At 35.6% G+C, this 22,356-nt stretch overlaps 1 protein-coding gene across 1 annotated transcript in view; it reads left to right on the forward strand.

Annotated features, from left to right (window-relative positions):
- Positions 1–22,356, forward strand: part of LOC148836351 (uncharacterized) — a 44,718-nt gene that overhangs the window by 12,772 nt on the left and 9,590 nt on the right. Inside the window, exon 6 of the mRNA XM_088914139.1 lies at positions 21,986–22,332. Within this exon, the coding sequence (XP_088770265.1) occupies positions 21,986–22,332 (347 nt within the window). The remainder of the gene's footprint in view (positions 1–21,985; positions 22,333–22,356) is intronic.

Raw genomic sequence — 22,356 nt, forward strand, 5'->3', positions numbered from 1 at the left:
ATTCAACCAGAGCTCGAAATATCACAAGGATCCTCAAGAGCACAGCAAAGACTGTATTAAAAGTATACTAGTGACAAACTAGCATACTTTAGATCTTTTTTTCTGAACCGGGGAAAATCTGATCATGTTTCTCTATAACAATAATAAAAAACATTATTTTACATATCACCTTTATGTGATATCACCTTAAGGACAGCACATACAAGGGTTAATTGCACAATGGACCGCACAAAGAAATTTAAAATAGTCTTCTTTAGGTGTGAGGGCAGGAGTGGATCACAGAAAGCATAATAAGCAAATTAGGAAAACAAAGAACAGGACAGGTGAGACGTTTATCCAGAGAGCGAGTGATCAGAAAAAGGAACAGCTGTTACGCCCAGGTTTTACGCTCTCTCTCTGCTGAATGAATAAAAGCATTTTATTAAAAACGCGTTTGCGTTTGTCTGGGTATTTACTTTGTAATCTGTGGTTTACATCTTCTGTATTGTTTTGAGATGCCACTTTTAAAGGTGATATGTAAAATAAAGTTTTTTATTATTGTTATAGAGAAACATGATCAGATTTTCCCTGGTTCAGAAAAAAGACGATTAACATCTGTAATCTTTCCACTTGTATGTCATCGGAAAATACAATCAGTTTCTGCTTTGTGTAAGGATGGTATTAAAAAGTAATCTAAGTGGTGAGAAAGCTGTGCTCCTCAAAGCGCTTTACAGGATGAAAACAATAACAACAATAGTGTTAGGCTGGGCAAACGATTTTTTTTATAGAAATACAAAATGAGACATAATGATGTGTTCCGGCTAAGACATTAACGAGTACAATCCCCCTCTCTGCGGGAGTGCTGGCTGTGACGAATTAAACCGGTTTCACAGGTATTTTCAAAGTAGAAGGGGGCGAGATTTCCAGCGAAAGACACCTACCCCCTCCAAAACCAAGGAAGTACAGTACTTACTAGTTAAGAAAGCTAGGCTTCTCAATGAAATCACTTTAACATGCTAATGCGTTGGTGTAACAGTCCGGGCGTGGCAAGCTTCTAATGTCAACTCGACCTGATTGGAAGACAATGAACATATTCTAGCCCTAAATGAATTAATAGCAAACATGGTTTACATAAAAGACATTTTTCCAAGAAAGTTTATAATAATACGATCTATAGTTGAAATCTGAGCCTAAATAAAAAGTTGAGTATGGAGTGATGAGGTATTGATTTTGTGTAATGCTTTATGTTGAAAATTGAGGTGGATTTTGTTTATAATAAAGAGGATAAACTGGGATGGGAGGAGGGTTTGGTTTTGCATAAGGGGCGGGATTATGATAATTGGAGGAATTTGAGAGAGTTTAATGGTTTGATATATTTGATTTTGTATTGTGGTTGTTATCTATGTTTTTGGTTGGTATTATGTTTATATGGTTGTTTTTGTTGGTTGGTCGTTATTATGGTTATTAATAATACAATCTATAGTTGAAATCTGAACCTAAATAAAAAGAAAAAGCATTTTCAGTGAGCAATTACGCTGTGTTTATGTAGAATAAGCGATTAGGTTTATGAGCAATCTAATTACTTATTCGTTTAAAACGCTATATAAAATAAAGTTTATTATTAATTTGCTGGACAGAGTGGTGAACATTATTATGCATAAGACAAAGATAACGATCCTGATCAGTTTAGAAATCTGTGTATGCTGTAAGGTTTTTACTTCTTAATTAAACTTTTAAAATACACGTTTTGAATAGAAAGAAATCCTCTTCCTGGTACAGTATGTATAGCAAACCAGCACGTCTTTTTTCTCCAATCAGAGGGGTGTCAGATGGTGTCAGCCAATCACCATTCTGAAGCCCTACCATAATCTCTGGTATGGGGAGACCCCAGAATTCTGTCCAGTAGTTTATGTAGATAGATGATAGATACTTTTATTGATCCTGTGAGGGAAATAAAGTAAATCATTTTCATTTTAGGAAATTATTAAACGCTCGGTTAAAAGCAAAGGAGATTGTCTGTTATAGTGGACATAAAAACAAGAGTTCGCTGGCATTATATCCTAGAAGACACAGACCGGCGCCAGACCGGGAGAATGCCCGCAGTGTAAACGAAAATGCCTGATGAACTAGGGATTAGACAGTTTCCAAGTGCTTGTACAATTGATGGAAATGTTCAAATAAATGTGCAAAAGAAATAAACAAAATAATCATTTATTTCTTTATCATATTGGCTAGCTAATGTCCTCTCTTTGCTAGTTAGTGGCTGTGTTTCTGCGTTGGGTAGCAACGGGTGACTGTTCTCAGGCGGAAGATGTAAACAGCTTAATTTGCGTGTTCAATAATTTTTTTAAATTAAAATTCATTCTATACAGCAATCGCATATTTGGGTACCGTTTCATAAAACTTTCATGCTTAAAATGTTTAGGGAGAAATGGAAGACTGGTGTGTATTTTTTCTTTAAACTACCAAGACCAGCCATACACAGTACAGTTTACGTACATACAGTAATGTTTATGTTCCTAAATTAATATCGTTTATGACCTTCAGATGCATTATGCTCCTCTTCTTTTTATGCTCAGCTACTAAAATTTTCCTTTAGTGGTAAAATTCCATATAAATATTCAAAACTAAGCGGATTAAAATGTGCACAGTAAAGACATTGATTAAATCTTTTCACTACCAACCAATGCACCACGAGTGCCCCTGTCGGTCATTTTGGCCAGCCAATCACTTACCGCGGTGCCCTGCGGTGGCTTGTGGGTAGTTTACCGTACCGCGGGTTTGTACCGCGCATTTTGAATGGCTGCATCTGTAAATCCATCAAAAGCTAAAAAACAGCATTTAAAATGGTTCAACAGATCAATTAAGAAAAAATAAGAGAAAAGAAACTACTTTAATAAGTAATTTAAAAGTCAAATAACTGTTATAATGAATTACATGGATGTAAATGATCTTACATAGAGGCAAAGGAAAATTAAACGAATATTGTAACGGAAGCCAAAATAAAATATACAATATTTTTTCAATACTAAAACAAGCAAAGAACCATGAACCAGAGATTAAGTAAAATATATTCAGGACAAAAATGGGAAACATTTAGACCAGGGGTCGGTTGCCCTTAAGAAGGGATGTGCCAAGAGTTATCTTATGCTGAAAGTTTGTTGCAATTGACACAGTGTTCAGTTGTTGAATAGCTACTGGAGATATAAAGAACTAACCTTTATGTGTGAGAATATCTGTTCACAGAGGTATGTTGATCTAAATGCTAAAATAATTCCCATATTGTGATCTTTAAAACATCAGAGATTTGAAATTTCTTTATTTTCCTTGCAATGTTATCAACATGTAAAACATTGTATTTAAAAAATAAATAAGCATTTAAAGTTCTTTAAGATGTGGTAAATGTAGAAAGTTGAGGTGTCAATATCCCAAGAAAAGTTCTGCAATGCCTTCCACATTTCAAAAAGACTTTTATGGGCTTGATCTACCCATTTTTCATTATCCAGTTTGGAGTAGTTTTAACCTTTTTCTGACAAAAATATCTTGACACAAAGTGTGTCACGACCCTCCCATGGTTTTACAATGTTTGACTCGACATTTAATAAGAAGCTGTTGTACTAAATGAGAGTTTAGAAAAAAACAACATGCCTCATGGACTGGAAAGATGAAGGTCTGTTTTAAATTGTATCAGGCAGATGTCTTTTTGTTACAAGAAGCAATCAAGATTAATAAATCTCTATAGTTTGATAGTATCTTACCATTGTACTCAAAGAACAGTGGTACAGAGGTAGTACCCTAAATATAAAAAATAATTCAAATGTTCAAAATTTTGGAAAATACTTGACAGATGCTGTTTAATGTATGCAATTTCAGTGTATTCCATGCAAATTATAAATACAGAATGTGAACCATTAGCTGTAAGAGGCTTCCTCTTCTGGACAATATCGGGAAGCATTTAAATAAGGCAAATGCAATTTAGGATATGTATTTAATATATGGATATATATTTAATAGTGGTTGTTGAATTTAAGTCAAGGAATATTATGTTTAAATTGTATATTGTACTAGTAAGGCTTCATTTAGAACACTGTGTATGGTTTAGGTAACCATTTTATATAAAAAATATTGCTGCTCTGGAATCCATCCACAGAAAGTGACCAGGTATCTTCCAGGACTTAAGGAGAACTGCATGGAGTTTGTTTGTGTACCAATAAAATAAATAATGTTTTTACACTACTGTACCAATTATCAGTTGATGGAATGGATCACAAGAGCACATTGTAGAGTTACAATTGCTATAAATGTACATATCTACAGTAGGCTTAATGTTGTGATAGACAGCCAGACATAAACAGACTGGCCTGTTTTCCTCAGTTTCTTTTGTTCTAATATTTGTTTATTTTCAATAACTGCTAATACAGGGTAACAGGTATCCAGGGCCTTACCTGGCAGGCAAATGGGTGCAATTCAAGACACACATTGGATAGGACACTTGACTATCACAGGGCACACTCACACAGATATAGGAGATAATGCAAATCAACTGAGAAAGCATATCTTTGAATTATGGAAAATTATTTAATTATCTTTGAATTATGGAAACTGAAGCACCCAAAGAAAACACATACGAAGAAGAAGCAATATCTATATAAAAAGCACATGCATATATACAAAAAGACATGCAGTACAAAAGGTATATTTCAGGCTGGACTCAAAAACAGGACTCGTGAGCTGTGGAGAGAGCAGAAGTGTTAGGTAGCTACCCTGCCCAATGCTTGTTGAAACTCATTGATTTGCATTTCATTATCTATTAGTTTCTTAAGATCTTTGTTAAATTATTGCCTAAGTGATGTACCTCCTTACCTCTTTAAAAATTATAATAATACTAAGTTTTTTTCTTAAAGAAACAAAAAAAAATTAGATGTACATGTAACGTGAATTTCAGAAGGATTTATAAAATTTACATGATTTAAATGCAATATGTATGGAGGTTATTAATGCCACAGAAAAAAAATGTAAATGTTATAGTATTGTGTTTGAACATGATAGCTAATTTGTATGAAAGAACTATCAATAGCTTAACCCAAGAATGTTCACTGACACTGTGTTGTATTTCATATACAGTATACAAAAGACAGCACCATTGCTCCTTGAGAGTTTTTTTTAAACATGAGTGTGAAGATATTTTTCTGTTGTTAAAGCCAATGCTTCTTTGCATGAAATATTAGTATTGCATACAGTATATAATGCGAGATATTAATATGGCAGACAATATTTGTCACAAATTAACTATCACATTTTGAAGCACTGTTATCATGTATAAATGCAATAATTTTCTAAATTAAACACAATATTCTCTCATACTATATAAATGCAAATGTTATGGTGCAGCAGCCAAGATTCAAGCTGGACCCTATGCGTTGAATGATATAACCTGAAGCACAGGTTTTGTGAGAGCCAGGTGTACTAAACCAATACGCACTATCAGAAGTCGTACTCATACCAAGGGCGGGATCATAAGCCGGAGGTTCAGGAAACAGACAGCACACAGGTAGCAAGAAAACACAAAGGTTAGGGGCTCAAATGGGACACCCAATACTGAGCACCAAGATAATGGGGAAAGAGCCCTTAAGTACTCTGGTGCGGTGGTGACCGATTGGATGATTAACTAATGAGTCTGTGTTTGTGGGAATTAGAGGAGGCTTGTTTCTGATTATGCATGGCCTTGACAGCAATAATTTTCTCATTTAAACGCAATAAATATGCTAATAAGTTTCCACAATTATGACTGCAAGTAAGAGTAATTTAATTTGAAAGTAAAAAATGTAATTTGCTTTAGGCTGTGATTTACACCCAACATGCCCTTTAACTTGTTTTTGAACTCTACATACTGTATGCTAGAGCTCAAAATTAACATCTTTTTGTATCCAGTCAAGAAAAGTCACGATTTTTAGATTTTCTTATCGGTATATATGAAATCTTAAATGTAATATGTAAGGGATTGTTAACCAGAAAAAAACAACAACTTTGAAACAGATAAATTTGTGCATAATATAGAAAATTTAAATTAAATATTTTGATTTTTTTAAATTAGAACCAGCTTTGTATTACCATTTGATTTCTGATGAAAAATAAATTAAAGTGAAAGTACCACTGATATCTGGCATGATATGTTTTAATTTTTTAAATTTTAAATTTAATTTTAAATGTAATCATAGTTTGTTTATGAAAATTATGATTCTTGCCAATATTTGTATGGTCTGTACTTTCTAACTACATTTGGAATTTTACTTATATTTCAACATACTGACAAAGTTTATTCACATTCCTGTGTGACAGATTTTTACCTGGCAACAGGCATCTGTGTATTATGTGAAGTTAACAGCTCTCTTTTCCTCTGTTCCTCTGAAATGTAGAAACCTGTTATAATAGTGTAAATGATGACTCCACAAACAATCAAGTAAGTATTGCAATCATGAATTTTGTAAAAGTCTGGGAAATAAAATATTCTGCTATCATCTCTTTTACATGTACAGATCCAGCCATTCAGAATGCATGCCTGATACTGCATCATTTTGCGGTGCACATGCCTTAATGCGCCATATAGCACACCAATTTATTAATTTTTTTAAATCTGTTTAAAAAAGCTACAAAATGTCCCTTTAGTTGTAAAATTCCATATTAATTTTCCATATTAAGAGTATTTAAATATGCACAGTAGGTAGGTCCCTTTTCAGGCCATAAAGGCCCATGGTAAATAGGGGGCAAGGGTCACCATTTTTCTTTGACCACTGGAGGTGGAGGTGAAGTGGTCAGCATTACACTCTAGCTGGCTTATTGTCCCTGGAAGGATTAACCCCCAGTACTAATTTTTAAAGCAGGCTGAGTGGACTTGGGAGCCATCCAGAAGGAATTAGAGCAAGCTAAATCACTTGCCCCTACCTGGGATTGAACCCAGGACCTTCCAATCAGGATCTAAACACCCTTTCCGTCTAAGACACCACAGCTCCAAACATGCTCAATAGAGGGATTAAAAGAAGCAATCGTTACACTAACATCTAATGCACCTCAAGTGCCACCTGTTGATCATCTTTGGCCAATGAATCACATGCCGAGGTAACCTGCAGCCCCATGTGTTATGGGATTTTACCACGCATTCTGAATGGTTACATCTGTATGTAATGATTAATGTGCTTTCTTGCAATTAAATTGTGTATATAGATTAACTGCATTTGTGTCATTTTGCTTTATTTCCAGAATCAAGAAACATATATGATGAATTATGCTGCACTTAATTTTACTCACAACAAAAATAAGACTGGGAGTAGGTAGAGAGAAGTGGACACAAATGTTGTGTATGCAGACATGACACAACGACACAACGGAAATATATAGATAATTTCTCACTCAGACAAGACAACAGCTGCTCCTGCAAGTCTTAAAAGTGAATGTGAAACTGCTTGGCCAACCAAATTAAGTATACATATACATTCAGGTATACACTGCAAGTGATATTCAATTTAAATATACAGAATTCAGATTTTTAAAAAAATGTACAGTATACAGTAGATGTTTCCACATTTAACTGATGTCAGTTGTATGTTTTTTAAATCAATTTTGCATAATATCATTTGTTTATCCATTAGCTCACTGTCTGCTTAAACATATTTTTTTACTATGTTTATTTTGTATAACTTCAGTGAATAAAAGATTTTTTAAAATTATATAATATTGGTTTTGTGCTGTTTCTGTATTCCGCCTAGAACCACAAGAAATGGTACAGTTGGAGGTAGACCAACCTGCACCTTTTCCGTTTTCCCCTCAGAGGTGTGAGTGCACGCAATGTATTTAGCAGGTTCACATTCTGTGAGACGTTCTGTTTCTTCATTAGATATGGAAAAAAACCTGATACACTGAGCTATCAAACAAATTTGTTTATGAATTTTCCACCAATAAACAAAAAAATATTACATCAGTCCTCAGCAATCTCATTTATTTGAGGTTTGATTTTATGCAGTAAAGTTGTGGATGCATTTTTAAAACTTTGCCTTTTTTCTATCAAAAATAGGAATTACCATTTGTATTAAAAAGAAATATATATAATAGTTGGCATTTTAGTACAATTTTTAATTCAGACTAAAGTGAACTTTTCAAATAATTCAGTGTACCAATGACAGTAATGTGCTATACTCACATATTGAGTATACAGTACATCCAGTATTACCCTTATACTCAGAACATGGCACGCAAAAAAAAAATACTACATGGTTTCATGTTTGTTTTATTTTAATTAAATGACTAATGTTGATGACCAGTAATGTATTCAGGTTACATCACCAAATACTTTCCAAGAAAGTGTTTAACATTTACTAAAGAATGTTAAATGTATCTTGTGTACCAGTTTGTGGAAATCCTAAATAAAGTACTAAACGTTACATGTTTCTTCTTTTCTTCTAGCTGCTCATTCACACTGTCTCTGTTATGTCTATGTCCAAGTTGCTTTTTCAGCTTCACTGGCATCTTTCATTCAATTTTCATTTTTGCTTCACACCATATTTCCATTTTGTTATTGACTTAAAGATATACCAGATATTAATACATTATTTTAAATAATTAAATCAATTATAAATTGTTATGTTAAATTATATCAGAACCATCAACAACAGATCAGAATCAAACAGACTGAACCTCTGAATTCGCATTCTGGAAGTGAGACTGTGTGGTGACTTAAGGATGAAGTGCATACATTGCTTTATTTACACCAGCAATAATCAAAGTGTTCTAACACTTCTTAAATGTTCTGATAGTAAGATGGTTGTGAGGAATCCTATTTCATTTATAATATTATGTTTATTTTATTACCCATCCTGGTAGATGTACTGTACGTCACACATGATGACCTCCAAATGTAGGAACTGTTTATAAACTGTGTTAAACATACTACACCACATCAGTGGATGCACAAAACTATGCAGTGGACTGCACCTAGACAGCCAGTGGACCGCCCAACCTTGTTGCAACAGCTACACTGAAATCTTGTGCCAATCAACTTGCTCCTATTTTCAATCTATCCTTTAAGCATTCTAAGGTACCACACTACTTAAAGATGGCTACTATAATACCAATACCTAGAAATCCACTATGAGCTACCTCAATGACTACAAACCAGTAGCTTTCATGTTTTTATTTACTGTCTAATGTGCACTTGGATCCATGCCTACTGAGCAAATAGTTTAGTGGATGATGCCGTCTCCCTTGGTCTCCATGAAATTTCAACATCTAGAAGCACCGAGCAAATATACCTGGATCCTTTTTATTGATTACTGTTTACAATCCAATTTTAACATAATCATCCATTTCATTTTTTTTTATAAGCTAGCAAAAATGGGTATCAATTAGAGTCTGTGTTATTAGTAACTGGATTTCCTTTCTGATAGGAAGCAGGTAGTGAAGCTAAAGGATAGCATCTCTAAGCCTTTAATTTTAATCATATGAGCTCCTCAAGGGTCTCCTTTACTTTCTGTACACAATTGTTTTTCACATTCAGATTCAGTCAAAATATTCAGGTTCACTGATGATATTACTCTCTTTGGCCTCATCGGTATGCAGAAATAAAGTAGATATACAGATGCAGCCATTCAAAGTGCGCGGTACAAACACGTACCGCAGGCATTTTCCTACGTCATAACGCGTCATACCGCAGTATATGATTGGCTGGCCAAAATGGCTGACAGGGGCACTCGTGGTGCGCTGGTCGGTCACGGAAAGATTTAATCATTTAATCTCTTTACTGTGCACATTTTAATCCACTTAATATTGAATATTTATATGGAATTTTACTACTAAAGGGAAATTTTAGTGGCTGAGCATAAAAAGAATAGGAACATAACGCATCTAAAGGTCATAAACGATATTAATTTAGGAACATAAACATATTATATAACCTGTAGAAAAAATCCACACCAGTATTCCATTTCTCCCTAAACATTTTAAGCATCAAAGTCTTACATGTGGTTATTTCGGAAACGTTTTTACGTGCTCCTTGCTCCTTCTGACCATGTCACTGTACGTTTAAAAGCATACTTTTAGAATTTGATTAATAAGGAATATAATATGGAATCACGTATCTAAAGAAATTAATAATGGTATAACTATATTCATGTACTGTTGCACAAAACAGTAGAAAAAGACTTTCCATTGAGATACGCTTGTCACATGCCTGCCTTGGTGTTATGATTGCTTAAGTGACTGACTTGTAATCCTGAGGTTCAGTGTTCAAACCCAGGTGTTGCTATCAGTTTTCTTTTAACAAATAAAAATTTCTTTGAAAAACTAAAATAACTAATATTATTGGCATTATATTGACATTTTTTATATTTCTAAATATCATAACGTGCGTACTGTATGTACACAGAAATAGGGCGCAAATTCACGTGATCCCTATTAATAAAGGGTATTCCTTTAGTTCTCCCTTCAGATTTAAAAGGTTATTAATAATATCTTCGGTGTCACATCTTCCCAGTTTAGCTGATCTTTTGCTGCCTACGCATGCTTACACAGTTCCCTGGGTAAACTATCATACTTAACTGAGAAAGCTTTAGAGAACTTAGCATTTTTATTATCAACAAATTGTAAATACGACATTTACATTGGCGTTATTAATTTTTCACTTGAGTGTATGGAGGAGTGTCAACTGTCAATGAGAGCAGACCCCCCCCTTGTAGGCTGGGCAAATGATTTTTTTTAATTTTTAAAAAAGAAATAAAAAAATAGATATAATGATATAAACATTTACTGAAATACAATACTGCTACATTTCGGCTGTGAATCCTTCTTCACGTGTGAGGGTGAAACGCTTGGAGTTTGTAATGTAGGGCGCTCTGGACGGGTTAAACTTTAATGCAGGAAAAATGTATTTCCCAGAAGCTACATTATACTGATTCTTATGGATTGTGTTTTCTTTCTTCTTTTTTCAGCATGGAATAAACCTATTACTTGATTCTTATGGAAGCCCATTTCCGCCAGGGAGTAAAAAAAAACACACAATTTTTTCATTGACAAAAAGTAACTCCACACTCTCTTGTTTAAAGCACCACATCTCTTCTCGTTAATAGGAGGAGACACTTTACACTTTAACTCTTCAGTTCACAGAGAAATTTCACCAGAGCCTCTTCTCTGATTTCTCTGAAACTATTGATTACTAATAGTTTATGCTAACACCTAACTTTCTTAACGCGAGAAGTACTACTGTAAGCAAAAAAAAAAGGGGTTTTGGAGGGGGACAGTATTTCTGTTTACAAAAACACTTGCTGTGTGAACAAAATACATTGTGACTGTTTTCACAGCCTTCACTATGTCGTTTTTAAGCCATTTTTTTACCACTCTTGAATATTCTTTTGTTTATATCATCGCAAGGGAAACACAGAAAGCCTTTAAACCAAATGCATTTTATAGACCACGACTTTTGAAAATGTTCACAGCCTCCACATAAAACTATCAGTGAACTAATTCTCTTTTTTTAAACCTCAGGTTTCTCATCGATGCATAATTACGCAGTAACTGGAACCGCTGTGTACATACATTCACAACACGAGAATACTGCTCAATACGGCTTCATGTGAAAAATCCGTATATCACCATAGGAAGCATAACAGCGCAGCCTCCAATCACCCAGACTGTAAGCACGGGAATAAAGCTTTGTTTGATTTCTGAAACCCTTTCTTTATGTCCTGTTTTCATTCAGGTAAGGGTCAACTATATACACAATACTGCTGACAGCAGGAAAATTCCTATACTTTACTCAGCAGCTTATTAAAAACAGCACCCATGGTGTTCAAACTGATTTTTTTTACACAGAAGACTGACACAGCGTTGTGAATCTATTTTTCTAAGAAAACATGTCCGTGGGGGGAAGGTGGACTGTCTTTCGGAAGACTTGCCCTATTCAACTTTGAAAATACCTGTGAAACTGGTTTGTTTACAAACAATGTAGACACAGAGACTCAGACTTTGTGGAGTGAAATTTGGCACAGCCAGCACTCCCACAGAGAGAGAGAGATATTCAAAAACCACGCAATGCCAGGGTAATGCACAACATTAATGTAAGGCTTTTGGGCGCACGTGGATTTGTGCCCTACACCCTGCGGTACCGCTGTGTACATACAGTACGAAGATGTTGTGATATTTAGAAATATAAAAAATGTCAATATAATGCCAATAATATTTGCTATTTTAGTTTTTCAAAGAAATGTTTATTTGTTAAAAGAAAACTCATGGCAAAAGCTGGGTTTGAACACCCAGTCTTAGAGTTATAAATCAGTCACTTAAGCTATCACACCACCAATACAGGTATGTGATAACTACTGAAACAGCTATACACATATCAATGGAAAGTCTTATACTACTGTTTGTGCAACAGTACATTAATATATTTATATCATTATTAATTTATTTAGATAAAGTATGCTTTTGTTTAATCCGATAACAACAATTCGCAGAAAAGGTTAAAATGACAATTTTCACAAAGTATATAAACGTACAGTAATATGGTCAGAAGGAGCACGTAAAAACGTTTCTGAAATAACCACATGTAAGACTCTGATACTTAAAATTTTAGGGAGAAATGGAATACTGATGTGTATTTTTTCTTTAAACTACCAAGACCAGCAATATACAGTTTACATAATATGTTTATGTTCCTAAATTAATATCGTTTATCACCTTCAGATGCGTTATGCTCCTCTTCTTTTTATGCTTTTTAGTGGTAAAATTCCATATAAATATTCAATACTAAGCAGATTAAAACGTGCACAGTAAAGAGATTAAATGATTAAATCTATCCACTACTGACCAATGCACCATGAGTGCTCCTGTCAGTTATTTTGGCCAGCCTATCACGTACTGCGGTATGCTGCAGTGGCTTGTGGGTAGATGCGTGCGGTACAGGTCTGTGCCACGAAGTTTGAATGGCTGCATCTGTACTACATTTAGTATACTGTTGGTTACACTAACTTCCTAATCAGTCTCATTAAAATAATCAACATCCAGGCACTCTTAAGTAACTACAACTACTTAAATTAATTAAATTGATATTAATGAGTTTATATAACAATTTTATTCTCAAGCAAGTGAATACTGAATTATAGTCATCCACAACTGTGGATTTGTAACTCCCACACAGAAGGATGGGGAGCAGCTGAAAGGGTCCGTCGCAGAGCTGCCCAATCCATGCTGCTGGCTCTATGCCACTCCAGTTCTGAAGCAGTTTGACATATCAGGAAGAGAGGGATCTGCTGTAGCCTCTCATTGACAGTCAATTTGTTAAGTTCCACATCCCTTTTCTAGAGGGTGCTCCTACCCCTTTCGGTTATGATTAATTTCTATTATTTCCTGGTGCGTCTCGTTTGCTTTTTGGTTAAAAGCCTAGTATCTCTGCAGTTCTGGGCTCAGTATTGGAAGATGGACGACAAAACGCTTGCCTATTTTCTGGGTTCTCTGATGGCAGGCCTTTTCCCCGGCGTCCTGACCACCTGGGTCCGGGATGCAGAGTACCTGGTCCCTTTATGTTTTTAGTTCCTGTTCCTGTTCCTGTGCCGGTTCCGACCCGGTTCCCCCTTTTAACCGTTTGTCTTGGATGGATCTCCCAGTTCTTGGATTATGGACTGCGCCCCGACTTCCCTTTTGGATTTCCTTGGACTTGGTTGATACCTCATTTCCCCTGTACACCTGCTCACTACAGTCACCGCCCCCTGTCTTGTCAACCCATCCTAACCCCATTTTACCTTCCTCTGTTGTCTTTTACGGAATATACCGTCTGCATAGGGTCTTTAATAACGCACTCCACCGGAGTCAAAACTGGCTCTCGTGACACAATTTCCTCAAATGGATTGTCCAGGCCAGCTCTGAGCTGAATTAGGGTCAAAGTCTTTGTACAGGGCGGTGACTGCTCAGTCAGGGTGAGTCATATAAAAGGGGAGAAACTTAGTTTGCTCCCGGAGTAGCAGCTAATACTGAATATTGTTATATCCAGGCATGTCGACAAAAAGTCCAACCATATTGCTCCAGTGATCAAGTGGGCACACTTGCTGGTTAGAAGGTCCTGCTGCAAGCTAGACCTCTATAGGCAGAATTCTGTCTATACATATGGGCTCACCCTCTAACTTAGTGCTTTGGGGCAAAAGCTTAAGTCCCAAAGTTCAGACAGCAAATGTGGTAGGCACATGGTTCTGTTGTCAGTCAGGCAAGTTGGGTTAGGGTAGAGAGGGGGCGGCCAAGCTAGAGGTGATGCACTGCTTTTTAACTGGGGAAAATATGGATGGTGACTGGTCAAGATGCTACCAGGTGGAGTGCGTACCCACACCCTGCAAGTCCCTGATAGGTCAGTCATCTTATTGGATGATTGATCATGTCCTGTGACTTTTAGAATTATCTCCAGATGTGCTATTGTCCCTCTCCCAGAAATCCAAGCACTAGCACTGGACATCCACCTGAAAGGAGTATTGACAATGGATCTGGACCATCCTGAGAATTTTTATCCAAAAAAATTCTTATCCAAAAAAATCTCCCTCAAAGATCACTAGATCTTTTCATGTGATCTTTGCACTAGAGGGGCCTCTTCCACTACATTCCTGTAACAGGCAACAGTTTATTTGGTCCAGGCACACAAAGATTAAAAATACTTAATATCACTTAATTCTAAGTGTAATAACAGGTCCTTGTCCCTACATATACAACCAGCATATTTTTGCTTTAGAATTAGCTGTGCAGTTTTTTTTCTGAAATTCAACTTATTTCACCCATGAAAGTGTTTTATTAATCTGCAAAAAATATGTAACCACATTTGTTACTCAACAAAATTGGACATGATTGATATGAGGTGATTACTTTAGCTAGGTATTGCAACTTTATGTAGCTATGAGATAAATCTAAAATAAAAACAGAGTGGCACATTGGTGCCTCACAGCACTGGGACTCAAATCGGGACATGGGGTTCTGTCTGTGCAGAGTTTGTATGTTCTCTTCATGTTCAAGTCGGTTTCTACCGAGTAATCTGCTTTCCTCCTACAGCCCGAAAATATACTGGTAGGTTAATTGGCATCTGGGAAAATTGGCCCTAGGTGTGAGATTGGGTGTGTCTTCCGTGAGGTGGACTGGTGTCTGGTCCTGGGTGTATACTGCCTTGTGCCTGGTACTTGGCAGGATACAAAATCTTTAGATTTTCTGGTATAAATTAGTTGCTTTAAAATCGCCAGTGGACAATGTTATATGTAAACCCAGATGTGCCAATAATACTTTGAAATATGTTCACAAAATTTGAAAAATAAGATTTTGGCGGTTACTCTACATTGTGAAGTCACTTTAATATGAAAACAGCAGTGGGTGTTTGATCTTTCACTCATACACAAGACACACAAGATGTTGTCTCCTTTCCACCCAATCAGAAGACCCGGGGTATTCCCCAAGTAATGTTGGTACCAGGTATTCTGGTGTGACTGTGAGCTCCTTCGTTCCCTCTGATTACAGAATTTATTATAAATATGGTATTTAAAAAAAAAATGGTTTCATATAGAGTTATACTGCTGCTTTCGTCACAAAAGCCACTTAAAACCACATAAAACTTGAAATTGTATTAAGTCTTTTCTGCCATGCATACTCTTTCTGTCAAAAAGTCAAATTTTTAATACATATTAGTTAAAAACATAAAGGATCGCTCATTATGTTTTATATATATGAACTATACAAATAAAAATAAGCCAGCCTTAGTAGTGACTATGAAAAAATCGTTGGAAATGCTGAAAAATATTTATTAGGTTATATATATAAACAGAAATTATATTAATTTATTGCGTTTTATTTTAAAATAAAGGCAGTTATATATCATTATTCTAGTGTATTTACTGAAATACAAATTAATTTACATTATTATGGGAGTTTAAGTTGTCAAATTGGATTATGATAGTGATATTATGATATTTTTACTAAATATTTGAATTTATTTCCCAAAACTGGAAGGAATTTCAGATAGTGTCTCCCTTTTTAGAGACACGTTGTTTAATTTACACAAAAATGAAACTATGCATATCCAGATCTGTTTAAAATGTCACTTTTCTGTTCATAGAGTTATTTTTAATATTCCAATCCAATTGAGCTTCATTTTGAAGATGCTCTGTTTAAAATTATGTACAGATGCAGCCATTCAAAGTGCGCGCCACAGACATGTACCGGAGGTAATTGGCTACGGCCTCGCGCATCGTGACGCGCAATGACGCAAAATACAGCGGTATGTGATTGGTTGACCGACAGGGGCACTCGTGGTGCGTTGGTCGGTCGTAGAAAGATTTAAATGTCTTTACTGTGACCGTTTTAGTATTGAATATTTATATGGAATTTTACCACTGAAGGGAAATCTTAGTAGCTGAGCATAAAAAGAATAGGAGCATACTGTAACGCGTGTGAAGGCCATAAACAATATTAATTTTGGAACATAAACATACAGTATATGGCTGGTCTCGGTACTTTAAAGAAAACATACACACCAGTATTCCATTTCTCCCTAAACAAGCATCAAAGTCTTTAACTAACATGATACCGGAGTCATTTGAATTAAAAGGGAATATAATATGGAATTGCGTATCTAAAGAAATTAATAACGATATAATTATATTCATGTACCGCAACACAAGAATAGTACACGCTGTACATTGTCTGTTGATAATGTTTCTGTAGGGCTTTTTCAACACTCCTTATGTGACCTTGCCAGTGGCGCTGTGGGTTAGCTTCCTGACTCACATATCACCCATTGGGTGTTTGAATCCAGCGGAAGCCATGACTTTTTTTTAACAAACATTTCTTTGAAAAAATAAAACGTTTCCCTGGGTCAGAGATTAAATAAAACTTCACTCGCACCAAACAAATTTATATTTCTAAATATCACAACATGATCGAATTTAAGTCATTTTAATAACAATGAATAGTCACCTAGGCATTACAATATAAACATTTATATTGATTTAAATCGCGTTTTGATTTAAATCGCAAACGCGGGTTTAAATATATGTGTTTTTTGATTCACAATCAGACAAATGCAACATAAATTGATATCTTTGTCTTCTAAGTATCTTAATAAACTTTCAGCATAGCTTTCTCCCCATTTAGATTTATTTTTCTTGGGATCTTGGGATCAAACGTGGAAAGATTAGATTGTAATCATTTTTATTTTTAAAATACATTTTAGAAAAGTGTAATCTATACTAAAAAGCTGTACACCAACTGCTATAAAGATACATATTGTAATACTTCCGGGTTCGGATAGGACGGACACAAGAACTCAGACTTGCGGAGTTAAAGCAAGTTAAAGCCTTGATTTCATGTATCACCTTTAAAAGTGGCATCTCAAAGCAATACAGTACATGTAAAAACAGTTAAAAGGACCACAGATTACAAAGTAAATACCCAACACTGATTGTACCCATCTGTCATGCTAATAAAGCACCTTGAATTGAATTGAATTGAATTGAGAGGGGGAGGGCGAGCGAGAGACCACAGCCAGGAAAGGCAAATAAGATACACTCCACAGACATTCACAACAGCGACATATCATAAAACTTTTGCACATATTGTTAAATTATTACTTGTTTTTCAGGAAGTTAAAAAAACACTTGAATTACTTATCCAGTCTCTCGAAATAAAATTATTTTTCAAGCAATGCAACTAACGTCGGGCAACGTGTTTTTTTTAGTCCAATATTGACAGCCACATCTAAAATCTTGTCAGTCAGCTCTTTTTTCCCTATTTGAATTGTGGCGATTCAAACAACTTGGGATAACAAGTGGTCTCAAAGTCACCGAGCTCACAGAGTTTCAACAACAGATGACAATTTCCTTAGTCCTTCCTTAGTCTTCCTGAAATTGTCAGATTATGAGTGAATAAAAGCATTTTATTAAAAACACATTTGCGTTTGTTTGGGAGCTATATTATGTGTTTTTCATATGTAAGATGATGTAAGAATGATGTGTTCTTGCTTACACATCGCATGACTTTAAAAGCTAGAAAAACAGGTTTTGATTCACATTATCTTGCCCACCTCCGCCCCCCCCCCCCCTCGCTTGCCCTAAACAGACAATACAAAGGGGGGAGGGCAAGTGAGAGAGAGAGAGTTTTTTGCCCTCTGTCAAAAAGTAACTGTACTTACTGGGTTTTGGAGGGGGGGGGAGGTGTCTTTCGCTGGAAATCTCGCCCCCTTCTACTTTGAAAATACCTGTAAAACCGGTTTAATTCTTCACAGCCAGCACTCCCGCAGAGAGGGGGGGCTGTACTTGCAGTGCATCGGTATAGATGGGAAAGCCAGAGCCGACCGCTACGCCGTCCTCGTGTTTGGGGTGCTTATCATTCTCAGTGCGTAACAAGGAAGATTAATAAACATAAACATAATCTCATGGTTAAATAGTCAAGTCTAGCCATGTGTGAGTCTAGTCTCACAGAGCTTCAACAGCAGATGACAACTTGTGAGTTCGATTAAGAATGAATAAAAGCATTTCATTAATAACGCGTTTGTGTTTGTCTGGGTGCTGAAAAAGTAAAAAACAATTAATTTTTGACAATGAATAACTGTGTGTGTGTCTCTCTCTCTGCTGGCGTTTGTAATCGTTTTTATTTTTAAATGCATTTTAGCAAAGTAATGTACCATAAAAGTATTGTGAGACATATTTGGGTTAACATGTTCAGTGTTCAGTGTGTGGTAATTTGTTTGGTGCGAGTGAAGTTTTATTTAATCTCTGACCCAGGGAAAAGTGTGGTGTGGACGGCTGAGGAGAGAATGCAGGCTCGCGCTGTGTTCGTTATTCTTTTTGTCTTCTTCTGGCTTGGTCGGATAGTTTTTGTTTTTGTTTTATCAATAAAGTTTGATAATCGGCCAGTGAAAGCTCTGTTGTCCTTCACATGAATGCCTGAAACATTGTACTGAACCCAGGATTTTACAGTATTTTTTCTTTAAAATACCAATAACAGCAACATACAGTTTACATAATATGTTGATGTTCCAAAATTAATATCGTTTATGACCTTTATGACCTTCGTTATGCTCTTCGTTAATGTCTAAGCCGGAACACATCATTATATCTCATTTTTTATTTCTTTAAAAAAAAATCGTTTGCCCAGCTTAACAGTATTGTTGTTATTGTTTTTATCCTGTAAAGCGCTTTGAGGAGCCACCTTTAAAGGCGCTATATACAGTAAAGTTCATTATTATTACTATTGTTAATTTGCTGGACAGAGAGGTGAACATTATTACGCAGAAGACAAAGATAGCGATTTACGTTGCATTGTGCATTGTGCTGGTGTAATACAGTTTTAAATAATTAAAAGTCTAAATAGTATCAGCTTTATTTATGGGTTGTAATTTAAAAAAAGTCAAAAACCACACTCAAAATGCAATTTAGAGCTTTCTGGCAAGAGGAGACACCCAAGTTAATAATGTAACATGCCACTGTTTGTGCATGAATAAGGTTATACTGCTATTTCCTTAGATACGCGATTCCATGGGGTTTTTTTTTTGAATCCCCGGCGGAACCGGTCATCCATAAGAATCAAGTAATAGGTTTATTACATGCTGAAAAAAAAGAAGAAAGAAACACATTCCATAAGAATCAGCGCTTTTATATAGCGCCTTTAAAGGTGGCTTCTCAAAACGCTTTACAGGATAAAAACAACAATAACAACAACAACAATATTGTATTTCATTGCACTTTGACAGATCGTCCTTAAATCAATTGTTGATTTAGTTTGACAGTTACCCTAACACTAACCCTATTTTATTTTTTCAAAGAAATGTTTGTTAAAAAAAAAGTCATGGCTTCAGCTGGATTTGAACACCCAATGGGTGATGGGGGAGTCAGGAACCTAACCCATAGCGCCACTGGCAAGGTCACATGAGGAGTGCTGAAAAAGCCCTACAGAAACATTATCAACAGACATCGTACAGCGTGTACAATTCTTGTGTTGCGGTACATAAATATAATTATATCGTTATTAATTTCTTTAGATACGCGATTCCATATTATATTCCCTTTTAATCAAATTCTAAAAGTATGCTTGTTGACTCCGGTATCACGTTAGTTAAAGACTTCGATGCTTAAAATGTTTAGGGAGAAATGGAATACTGGTGTGTATGTTTTCTTTAAAGTACCGAGACCAGCCATATACTGTATGTTTATGTTCCAAAATTAATATCGTTTATGGCCTTCACACGCGTTACAGTATGCTCCTATTCTTTTTATGTTCAGCTACTAAGATTTCCCTTCAGTGGTAAAATTCCATATAAATATTCAATACTTAAACGGGCACAGTAAAGACATTAAATATACATACTGTATACAGTACAGTTTGCATACAGTAATATGTTTATGTTCCTAAATCAATCTCTTTTATGAGCATGTGAAAGGCATGGTGAATCGGAGATTCTCAGAAATTTCTGTACTTTGCATGATTGGAAGCAAATGCGTGATTGCGAAATGCTGTGGTGTTACTTTTACAAAGACAGTCAATGAAAAAAAGAATGTGGACCAGGGCAATACTTTGAGTTTACAGCTTGTCCAAGGTCATTCATTATTAATACTATTAGTAATATCTTCGTTAAAGACTTTGATGGCGACAGCTCAAACATGAGAGGTTGAGCTTTATTAGCTCCACCTTGCGGAAATTCCGGATACTATTATTTTACTTGCGGTACCACGTGGTATTATGAGGTACTATACGAGAATTTACGGTAACTCGCGGTAGGCTGCGTCAAGCGCACCGCAAAATAATGTGGTATCGCCCGCTTGTTTTGAATGGCTGCATCAAAACATGTGTTGCATGTTGCATAAATGTGCTTACTAACATCTAATGCTTTATGCCTAAAATGTTATTGTTAATGCTTTTGTTATCAAAACACTATTGCTAAGAGAAAACACAAAAATAAAAAATAATAAATAATAAAAAATCATGTTTAAATTGAATTTAAAAGTGTTTTTTATATGAAATATGATATACTGCTACCCTCAGAAACCTATTGCGAAGAGGTGGTGCTGGAGGTATCACTCACTCCATCACTGTTGCTGCTTGTTATGCTACTTTATAAAGTAAATTAAAGGGATGGATGAAGAATGATAATATAAGTAAGACAAGGAAAGAGTACAAACAGTTGATTCTTAAATGACTATTTGAAATGAGATATTGTATCAATTGAATCACTTTTGATTCTTTTACAATGTGAGAAAGGAGGCAGGCAGAACACATGTCAATATCTTTATTGAGGGATAATGATGTACTTAAGCACAACTGAAGGGGTTTTGCACAAAATATAGTATTTGAAGGTACTTAGAAATGTGTGAATATTTTATAGGGCAACCTTTATGACAGGGTCACTAACCCTGATTCCTGAGAGCTTCAATCCTTATTTATACTGTAGGTCACCTTAAATCACCTGTTATTGAATGATTAGGAAGATTTAAGCAATTGAGCAATTGAGTTTTAACAATTAAGCAAGTAAATATTCAATGAAGAAAAAAACGGCACTTGAAAGCTGATGGATATTCTATGTTTTGCTCCAAATTATCTCTAAATTACTTAATTGAACACTCCACCTATTCAATAAATCACAGATAAATTATTCCAGGACTTTAGAAATGGATTAATTACAAGCTTCCTGCTGAATACCCCTGTTCTATACGTTTATTGACTTGTTTAAAAAATGCTTAAATCACTAGTAAAGTAGTTGTAATCTACAATGTGTTGTTAGTTGCCTTGGTAATGTAGTTCTTGTAGTGTAGCTGTAGTTTCTTGTGTAGTTTTTTAAAGTGTTTGGGTAAAATATGCAATGCTAAGAGAGCTGTTAATATTATTTGTATTATTTGATCTCAGTGTATTACTGATATAATAGTTCATGCACTGGATAAACAAATTAAAACATTAAAAGTGATTTCTCTCATTTTATTATTCAACAGCTGCTCTCTTTCTTATATTGATTCAGAGTGAACAGGAACAGGAGTGTTGTGCAGCAGCCTGTGTCTGTCCAAGCCCAGCCAGGAGATAATGTGACTCTTCAGTGTACAATACACACTGAGACCTGTGCAGAAGAGCACAATGTTTATTGGTTTAGACATCGATCAGGAGAATCCTTTCCTGGAATTATTTACACCCACAGAGACAGGAGTGATCATTGTGAGAGGAGCTCTGAGGTGGAGATTCCAACACAGAGCTGTGTCTATAACCTCCCAAAGAGCAACCTCGGGCATTCTGATACTGGGACTTACTACTGTGCTGTGGCCAGTTCTGGGGAGATCCTGTTTGGGAATGGGACACTGCTGAAGATAATGAGTAATATTCTTTATTATTATATAA

This window comes from Atractosteus spatula, chromosome 4, assembly GCF_055471065.1.
Source record: "Atractosteus spatula isolate fAtrSpa1 chromosome 4, fAtrSpa1.hap1, whole genome shotgun sequence".
NCBI classification, from domain to species: domain Eukaryota; kingdom Metazoa; phylum Chordata; class Actinopteri; order Semionotiformes; family Lepisosteidae; genus Atractosteus; species Atractosteus spatula.